General features: G+C 45.6%; 1 protein-coding gene across 1 annotated transcript; it reads right to left on the reverse strand.

Annotated features, from left to right (window-relative positions):
- Nucleotides 1-4,519: 4,519 nt before the first annotated feature.
- LOC128359801 (uncharacterized) lies at nucleotides 4,520-5,473 on the reverse strand (the record flags this gene model as incomplete). Its single annotated transcript, XM_053320128.1, is given in 1 exon segment — nucleotides 4,520-5,473. A coding segment is annotated over 1 exon segment (954 nt), but the record flags the coding sequence as incomplete, so codon positions are not given.
- Nucleotides 5,474-11,056: the final 5,583 nt, after the last annotated feature.

The raw sequence follows: 11,056 nt of genomic DNA on the forward strand, positions 1-11,056 counted from the left end.
TGATGGTGATGATGATGGTGGTGGTGATGATGATGGTGGTGGTGATGATGATGATGGTGATGATGATGGTGATGGTGGTGATGATGGTGATGGTGATGATGGTGATGGTGATGATGATGATGATGGTGATGGTGGTGATGATAGTGGTGATGATGATGATGATGGTGGTGATGGTGGTGATGATGATGGTGGTAATGATGATGATGGTGATGATGATGGTGATGATGGTGGTGATGGTGGTGTTGATGGTGGTGATGGTGGTGATGATGGTGGTGGTGATAGTGGTGGTGATGATGATGGTGATGATGATGGTGGTGGTGATAGTGGTGGTGATGATTGTGGTGGTGATGGTGGTGGTGGTGATGATGGTGGTGATGTTGATGATGATAGTGGTGATGGTGGTGATGATGTTGATGGTGATGATAATGATGGTGGTGATGGTGGTGATGGTGGTGATGATGGTGATGATGGTGATGATGATGGTGATGGTGGTGATGATGATGGTGATGATGATGGTGATGATGATGGTGATGATGGTGATGATGGTGGTGATGGTGATGATGGTGGTGATGGTGGTGGTGGTGATGGTGGTAGTGATGATGATGGTGGTGGTGGTGATGGTGGTGGTGGTGATAGTGGTGATGGTGGTGATGATGTTGATGGTGATGATAATGATGGTGATGATGATGGTGATGATGGTGGTGATGGTGGTGATGATGGTGGTGATGGTGGTGGTGATGATGATGATGATGATGATGGTGATGGTGGTGGTGGTGGTGATGGTGGTGGTGATGGTGATGATGGTGATGATGATGATGATGATGGTGATGATGATGGTGATGGTGATGATAATGATGATGATGGTGATGATGATGGTGATGGTGGTAATGATGATGGTGGTGATGATGATGATGATGATGATGATGATGATGATGGTGATGATGATGGTGATGGTGGTAATGATGATGGTGGTGATGTTGATGATGATAGTGGTGATGATGGTGATGGTGATGATGATGATGATAATGGTGATGATGGTGATGATAATGATGGTGATGATGATGGTGATGATGATGGTGATGATGGTGATGATGATGGTGACGCGGTCCCGCTCCCGTTTCTGGTCCTGGTCCCAGTCCCGGTTCCGGTTCTTGTCCCGGTTCCGGTTCTTGTCCCGGTCCCGGTTCTGGTCCCGGTTCCGATCCTGGTCCCGGTAACGGTCCCGGTTCTAGTCCCGGTTCCGGTTCTGGTCCTGGTCCCGGTTCCGGTCCTGGTCCCGTTGCCGGTTCTGGTCTTGGTCCCATCCCAAGGACCAAGACCAGTCTTGGTTCGTCATCATGTCAGACATGTGAGTGAGATATAGTACTCAGTCTCAGATACTAAAATAAATTAAAAACAAGCTAAAACAGGCTAAACATCATATACAGGATTAAACATATAGTTAAAGCGCATTAGTTTAAAAAAAGTGCAGCATCACAGACAGGTGGTTTCCTTTCTTCCTTTCTCTCCTCCTCCTCCTTGTTCTTTCTCTTTGTCCTCCCTTCTCTCCTTCCTTCCTTCCTTCCTTCCTTCCTTTCTCTCCTCCTCCTCCTTGTTCTTTCTCTTTGTCCTCCTTCCTCCCTTCCTTCCTCCCTTCCTTCCTTCCTCCCTTCCTTCCTCCCTACTTTCCTGAAGCTTCATATTAGCTTCACATCAACTTTATAATCCATGTTTCCACAGAAGCTGATGCTTAAATCACATTTGTGTGACACAGATACATGTTTGATTGTAACTCTTCTGTTTTCATGTTGTTTCTTTCAAAGCGGTTGTTTCCTCTCAGACCTCCACACAGGAAGAGGAGGAGTTTGGTCCCAAGCTGCCGCCTCCTTCAGCTGCTCTCAGTGAGTTTACAACCATCAGACTGCAAGTTTCACTCAGACAGACGACAGCAGCTCAGTTTTATTAGATTTTAAACAACAATAAAAGTCTACAGCACAGAATGCTGGCAAATCTAATTGGTCTAAAAATTCCCTTAAGTCCTCTTCACCCACTGAGGTAGGCTGTAATACTCCTCAAATATTTGTTCTATTTCTTGTTGTTCATATAGAATTTTATTAGTTAGATAGATAGATAGATAGATAGATAGATAGATAGATAGATAGATAGATAGATAGATAGATAGATAGATAGATAGATAGATTGTTTATTTGTCCTTTCGGAAAATTGTTCTGTGCCGTTTTCAGTGCATCTGATACAAGTACAAAGACATTACAATAAACAAGAACACAATAGACAAACCATACACCCACCCTCCCAGGACAAAAAGACAGGTTGACAATAGGACAAAAAACCCAACTTAAATACAGTACAATACTAAAGTGCAATGTGCTATTCAGTCTTAGTTGTCTTATTTAACATGGATATGCTGGTAGGTCGAGAGGAGCCAGATGAGGTGGTTCGGGCATCTAGTCAGGATGCCTCCCGGACGCCTCCCTGGTGAGGTGTTCAGGGCCCGTCCCACCGGTAGGAGACCCCGGGGAAGACCCAGGACACGCTGGAAAGACTATGTCTCTCGGCTGGCCTGGGAACGCCTCGGGATCCCCCGGGAAGAGCTGGACGAAGTGGCTGGAGAGAGGGAAGTCTGGGCTTCCCTGCTTAGGCTGCTGCCCCCGCGACCCGACCCCGGATAAGCGGCAAGAAGATGGATGGATGGATGGATGCTGGTAGGTATAAATGATCTGCGGGCTCTGTTTGTCTGGAATGAAGGCATCCTGAGCATCCTACCTGAGGGCAACAACTCATATGTTTGATGTAAGGGGTGTGAGAGATCCTCACATATATTATTTGCCTTCTTTACCACCCTTGTTTCAACAGTCATTAGTTGTAGGGTTCTCTTATTTCATGCTTACTGTTTCTTTATACGTCTAGCAATGCTTTTAGTGGCTTTAGATCCTCCTTCATAGTAGGTTAGGATATCATCTACTTTGTTCCTAACTTCTGTCAATTCTTCAATGATGGTGATGGTGATGATGATGGTGGTGATGGTGATGATGATGATGATGGTGGTGATGGTGATGATGATGATGATGGTGATGGTGGTGATGATGGTGATGATGATGATGATGATGATGGTGATGATGGTGGTGATGGTGGTGATGATGATGGTGATGATGATGATGGTGATGATGATGGTGATGTTGATGATGATGGTGATGATGATGGTGGTAATGATGATGGTGATGATGGTGGTGGTGATGATGGTGGAGATGATGGTGATGATGATGATGATGGTGATGATGGTGGTGATGGTGGTGATGATGATGGTGATGATGATGGTGGTGATGGTGGTGATGATGGTGATGATGATGGTGGTGATGGTGATGATGATGATGGTGGTGATGATGATGGTGATGATGATGGTGATGATGGTGGTGATGGTGGTGGTGATGATGATGGTGATGATGGTGATGATGATGATGGTGATGATAATGATGGTGGTGGTGATGATGGTGGTGGTGATGATGATGATGGTGGTGATGATGTGATGGTGATGATGATGATGGTGATGATGGTGATGGTGATGATGGTGATGGGGATGATGATGGTGATGGTAATGATGATGGTGATGGTGGTGATGGTGGTGGTGATGATGGTGGTGATGATGATGATAGTGATGATGGTGATGATGATGGTGACGGTGATGATGGTGGTGGTGGTGGTGGTGATGGTGGTGGTGGTGATGGTGATGATGGTGATGATGATGATGGTGATGATGGTGATGATGATGGTGGTGATGGTGATGATGATGATGATGGTGATGGTGGTGATGATGGTGATGATGATGATGATGATGATGGTGATGATGGTGGTGATGGTGGTGATGATGATGGTGATGATGATGATGGTGATGATGATGGTGATGTTGATGATGATGGTGATGATGATGGTGGTAATGATGATGGTGATGATGGTGGTGGTGATGATGGTGGAGATGATGGTGATGATGATGATGATGGTGATGATGGTGGTGATGGTGGTGATGATGATGGTGATGATGATGGTGGTGATGGTGGTGATGATGGTGATGATGATGGTGGTGATGGTGATGATGATGATGGTGGTGATGATGATGGTGATGATGATGGTGATGATGGTGGTGATGGTGGTGGTGATGATGATGGTGATGATGGTGATGATGATGATGGTGATGATAATGATGGTGGTGGTGATGATGGTGGTGGTGATGATGATGATGGTGGTGATGATGTGATGGTGATGATGATGATGGTGATGATGGTGATGGTGATGATGGTGATGGGGATGATGATGGTGATGGTAATGATGATGGTGATGGTGGTGATGGTGGTGGTGATGATGGTGGTGATGATGATGATAGTGATGATGGTGATGATGATGGTGACGGTGATGATGGTGGTGGTGGTGGTGGTGATGGTGGTGGTGGTGATGATGATGATGGTGATGATGATGATGGTGGTGATGTTGATGGTGATGATGATGGTGATGATGGTGATGATAATGATGGTGGTGGTGATGATGGTGGTGATGGTGGTGATGATGGTGATGGTGATGGTGATGGTGATGATGGTGATGATGGTGGTGATGATGGTGATGATGATGATGGTGATGATGTTGATGGTGATGATGATGGTGATGATGATGGTGATGATGGTGATGATGATGATGGTGATGATAATGATGGTGGTGGTGATGATGATGATGGTGGTGATGATGGTGATGGTGATGATGATGATGGTGATGATGGTGATGGTGATGATGGTGATGGGGATGATGATGGTGATGGTAATGATGATGGTGATGGTGGTGATGATGATGATGGTGGTGATGGTGATGATGATGGTGATGATGGTGATGGTGGTGATGATGGTGGTGATGGTGGTGGTGATGGTGGTGATGATGATGATGGTGGTGATGATGATGATGATGGTGATGATGGTGATGGTGGTGATGATGGTGGTGATGGTGGTGGTGATGGTGGTGATGATGATGATGGTGATGATGGTGATGATGGTGGTGATGGTGGTGATGGTGATGATGGTGGTGATGGTGGTGGTGATGTTGGTGGTGATGATGGTGGTGATGGTGGTGGAGATGGTGGTGATGATGATGATGGTGGTGATGGTGATGATGATGGTGATGATGGTGGTGATGGTGGTGATGATGATGATGATGGTGGTGATGGTGGTGATGGTGATGGTGGTGATGATGGTGGTGATGATAGTGGTTATGGTGATGGTGAGGGTGGTGATGATGATGATGGTGGTGATGGTGATAATAATGATGGTGATGGTGATGATGGTGATGGTGGTGATGATGGTGGTGATGGTGGTGGTGATGGTGGTGATGATGATGATGGTGATGATGGTGATGATGATGGTGATGATGGTGGTGATGGTGGTGATGGTGATGATGGTGGTGGTGATGGTGGTGATGGTGGTGGTGGTGATGATGGTGATGGTGGTGGTGATGATGATGGTGATGATGATGGTGGTGGTGATGATGATGGTGGTGGTGATGATGATGATGGTGATGATGATGGTGATGGTGGTGATGATGGTGATGGTGATGATGGTGATGGTGATGATGATGATGATGGTGATGGTGGTGATGATAGTGGTGATGATGATGATGATGGTGGTGATGGTGGTGATGATGATGGTGGTAATGATGATGATGGTGATGATGATGATGGTGATGATGGTGGTGATGGTGGTGTTGATGGTGGTGATGGTGGTGATGATGGTGGTGGTGATAGTGGTGGTGATGATGATGGTGATGATGATGGTGGTGGTGATAGTGGTGGTGATGATTGTGGTGGTGATGATGGTGGTGATGTTGATGATGATAGTGGTGATGGTGGTGATGATGTTGATGGTGATGATAATGATGGTGGTGATGGTGGTGATGGTGGTGATGATGGTGATGATGGTGATGATGATGGTGATGGTGGTGATGATGATGGTGATGATGATGGTGATGATGATGGTGATGATGGTGATGATGGTGGTGATGGTGATGATGGTGGTGATGGTGGTGGTGGTGATGGTGGTAGTGATGATGATGGTGGTGGTGGTGATGGTGGTGGTGGTGATAGTGGTGATGGTGGTGATGATGTTGATGGTGATGATAATGATGGTGATGATGATGGTGATGATGGTGGTGATGGTGGTGATGATGGTGGTGATGGTGGTGGTGATGATGATGATGATGATGATGGTGATGGTGGTGGTGGTGGTGATGGTGGTGGTGATGGTGATGATGGTGATGATGATGATGATGGTGATGATGATGGTGATGGTGATGATAATGATGATGATGGTGATGATGATGGTGATGGTGGTAATGATGATGGTGGTGATGATGATGATGATGATGATGATGATGATGATGATGGTGATGATGATGGTGATGGTGGTAATGATGATGGTGGTGATGTTGATGATGATGGTGGTGATGATGGTGATGGTGATGATGATGATGATAATGGTGATGATGGTGATGATAATGATGGTGATGATGATGGTGATGATGATGGTGATGATGGTGATGATGATGGTGACGCGGTCCCGCTCCCGTTTCTGGTCCTGGTCCCAGTCCCGGTTCCGGTTCTTGTCCCGGTTCCGGTTCTTGTCCCGGTCCCGGTTCTGGTCCCGGTTCCGATCCTGGTCCCGGTAACGGTCCCGGTTCTAGTCCCGGTTCCGGTTCTGGTCCTGGTCCCGGTTCCGGTCCTGGTCCCGTTGCCGGTTCTGGTCTTGGTCCCATCCCAAGGACCAAGACCAGTCTTGGTTCGTCATCATGTCAGACATGTGAGTGAGATATAGTACTCAGTCTCAGATACTAAAATAAATTAAAAACAAGCTAAAACAGGCTAAACATCATATACAGGATTAAACATATAGTTAAAGCGCATTAGTTTAAAAAAAGTGCAGCATCACAGACAGGTGGTTTCCTTTCTTCCTTTCTCTCCTCCTCCTCCTTGTTCTTTCTCTTTGTCCTCCCTTCTCTCCTTCCTTCCTTCCTTCCTTCCTTCCTTTCTCTCCTCCTCCTCCTTGTTCTTTCTCTTTGTCCTCCTTCCTCCCTTCCTTCCTCCCTTCCTTCCTTCCTCCCTTCCTTCCTCCCTACTTTCCTGAAGCTTCATATTAGCTTCACATCAACTTTATAATCCATGTTTCCACAGAAGGAGGACTGTGGGTTTAGTCCTCCATCACTTCCTGTTAACATGATGAAGGATCTAATGCACACACACACACACACACACACACACACACACACACACACACACACACACACACACACACACACACACACACACACATACATACACACACACACACACACTGATGCTCATCTGTTCTCCTCATTGATGCTTTAAGACTCAGTTGAAACACAGTGAACTGTCCCTTTAAATGTAGAGCTCCATCTTTAGTTCACAGGTTAAACTAAAGTCTTAAAACTTTACTGTGATAAGATGGGACCTGACATGATGAAGGTTTGTTAGTTTAAACATATTGACTCTGTAGTGATAAGGAGCTCACGTGCAGTTTATTTCTACATGAATTAATAAAAGATAATAAAACGAACAGCTGTTTAGTCTTCAGTCAGGAGGAGGGGGACAAACTGGAGGAAGGAGGAGGGAGGAAGGAAGGAAGGAAGGAGGGAGGAAGGAAGAAAGGAGGACAAACTGGGTCCATGTTTGATTTTAATGAACTGTTTAATAAAGAAATGAAACATGATCTGATATGAACTCATTAAACAAGCAGCGCTGCAGCGGTAAGAGGATCAGCTGTCTGTTCGATGACATCACTCATCAAACAGCTGATTCCTGTCTGTGTTGATGCTTCATGTTAAGCTGCTGCCTGTATTTGTGTTCAGCAGCTTCAGAAGAGATAAGTTTGTTCCTCTCATCACAAACTTATCAGATCACATCAAACTGAACCACACCAAGGTTATTACAGCTTAGACATTAAAGCTTAGTTCTGTAGTTTTTATTTTTATTTCAGGTATGAAGAGAAAGTCTTGACTTGTAGAAGCTGATGGTTTATTAAGTCCTTTTTAATTTCATTCTTTAAGCACGCGGCTGCTGCGGGACCGGAAGTAATGAATTTATCTGCAGTTCGGTTTAATTTCACATTGTTCATCGTAGTTTTTATTTAGTTTTCGTTTTTTTATTGTAGTTTTTATTTTAATTTCAGTTTACTAAATTATTTTATTCATTGTTAGTTTTAGTTATAGTGAACTATAATAAACCTGAGTCCAGTTAAACTGTTTTAATACTACTTACATTTCATTTAAATATAAAAGTAATCTATTACAGTTACTGAGAATTAATATGTCATGTTTTAATATTGAACATGTTACTGATATACATATATACATACATATATATTACTGTTATTATATTATATGTTTCATCGAATATCTTTATTTTATATTCCACTATATATAAATATGTGTGTATGAATATATATATATGTATTCAAAGGAAAGTAAAAAGTGTGACTACCAACCGTTCTCCCCTAATATATATATGTCGTCACACTTTTTCACTTTTATATTCATATATATATTTATTATATATTCCACTATATATATTTATTATATATATGTATAATAACCTCAGTGTGTGTGTCTACCTGCAGTGTGTGCGTCTCTTTAACGCGGGACTGGGCGGGTCACATGTGCCCGGTGTCCCCTCCTCCGTGTCTTACCGGAGCCTGGAGAGTGTGTGTGTGTGTGTGTGTGTGTGTGTGTGTGTGTGTGTGTGTGTGTGTGAGAGAGAGAGAGAGAGAGAGAGAGAGAGAGAGAGAGAGAGGAAGTGTGTGTTGTGTTGTAACCCGGCTGCCGGCCTCCTCCGCTCGTCCGCGTCGGTGTGTGTCGGTGTGTGTGTGCGTGTGTTTGTGTGTGTGTGTGTGTGTGCGAGAGTGTGTGTGTGTGTGTGTGTGTATATAAGGCCGGAGGAGGAGGCATGGCTTCCCGCTGAGCACCGGGAGAAGATGCTGCTGCTCGGTCTGCTGCTGCTGACGGCCGCCGCCGCCGCCGACCTGCCCGGTTCGGCCGCTCCGGGGCTCCGTGGTCCGGGGCTCGGCTTCTCTCCGTCCGCCCCGCTGCACCGGCTGGACTACGGGGCTCCCGGTGTCGCCTTGGCCCGGTCCGCTGCGGAGGAGCCGCCCGGTCCCGCTGGAGAGGACCATGAAGGCGGCCAGCATCATCACGGCGGCGGCGGGTACCGGGTGGTCCAGTGGGAGTGGAGCTACGTGCAGACCCCGTTCATCATCGCCATCTGGCTACTGGTGGCCAGCGTGGCTAAGATCCGTGAGTCCGCGTGCGTGTGTGTGTGTGTATGTGTGTGTGCGCGCGCGTGCCTGTGTGTGTAATAACTTGAACACAGGAAGTTTGCAGCTGGTTTCTCTAATGACTATTTTTGATATGATCATTAATCAATTAACTGGTCAGTCTTTATAAAGTGACGTCATGATCATTCATAAAGACGGAGCTGGTAACTGGTATGTGATACTGGTCTCATACTGGTCTCTCGTACTGGTTTTAACTGGGAATGAAAGACATGTTTTATTCATGAACTCTGATGTCAGGCTGCAACTTTACTCATCAAACCGTTAATAATGTGATTAGAAATTCAGATTCAAGGACAGTTCCCAGTGTTCCCAGTGCTCATAGTGTTCCCAGTGTTCCTATAGTGTTCATAATGTTCTAGTGTTCCCTCCATCTGTACTTCTTTCTGTCCTTCCTTCTGTCCTTCCTTCCTGCCTTCCTTCCTTCCATCCTTCCTGCCTTCCTTCCTTCCTTCTTCCTTCAGATCAACTTTTAAATCCATGTTTCCACAGAAGGAAACATCATTCGGACTCTGAAGCTTCATATTAGCTTCAGATCAACTTTTAACCCTCCTGTTGTCCTTGAGTCAAGGAAGGAAGGGAGGGAGGAAGGAAAGGAAGGAGGGAGGGAGGAAGGAAAGGGGAAAGGAAGAAGGAAAGGAAGGAGGGAGGAAACAAAGAGAGAAGGAGGGAAGGAAATGAGGGAGGAAAGAAAGAGAGAAGGAGGGAGGGAGGAAGGGAAGAGAGAAGGAGGGAAGGAAGAAGGAAGGAAGGGAGGGAGGACAGAAGGAACAGTGTCAATCTGACCCGGGAGGATGACAGGAAGGTTAAATCCATGTTTCCACTTCCTGTAAACATGATGAAGGATCTAGGTTAGGATCAGCTGTTAGGGTTAGGGTTACCTCCTTCCTTCCTTCGTTCCTTCTGTCCTTCCTTCCTTCTGTCTGTCCGATGACGTCACTCACTCACAGCTGATTCCTGTCTGTGTTGATGCTTCATGTTAAGCTGCTGCCTGTATTTGTGTTCAGCAGCTTCAGAAGAGATAAGTTTGTTCCTCTCATCACAAACTTATCAGATCACATCACACTGAAGCTCAAGTAGCAGCGAAGGAAGGAAGGGAGGAAGGAAGGAAGGAGGGAGGGAGGGAGGGAGGGAGGGAGGGAGGGAAGGAAGGAAGGAAGGACAGAAGGAAGACAGGAAGGAAGGATGGATGGAAGGAAGATAGGAAGGAAGGAACACTTACCCTAACAGCTGATCTTAGATCTTAGGAAGGAAGGAAGGAAGGAAGGATGGATGGATGGATGGATGGATGGATGGAAGGAAGGTAGGATGGAAGGAAGGTAGGAAGGAAGGATAGAAGGAAAGAAGGAAGGATGGAAGGAAGGACAGATGGAGGGAACACTTACTCTAACAGCTGATCTTAGATCTTAGGAAGGAAGGACGAAAGGAAAGAAGGGAGGAAGGAAAGAAGGACAGAAGGAAGATAGGAAGGACGGAAGGAAGGAAGGAAGGACAGAAGGAAGGAAGGAAGGAAAGAAGGAAGGAGGGAACACTAACAGCTGGAATGGAAACACTGGTTAGAAAATAATATTTAAACAGAGTAACTAGTAATCTATAACTTATTATATTTCCATAGTAACCTTCATAATTCACACACACACACACACACACACACACACACACACACACACACACACACACACACACAC

This window comes from Scomber japonicus, chromosome 1 (assembly GCF_027409825.1).
Source record: "Scomber japonicus isolate fScoJap1 chromosome 1, fScoJap1.pri, whole genome shotgun sequence".
Lineage (NCBI taxonomy): Eukaryota > Metazoa > Chordata > Actinopteri > Scombriformes > Scombridae > Scomber > Scomber japonicus.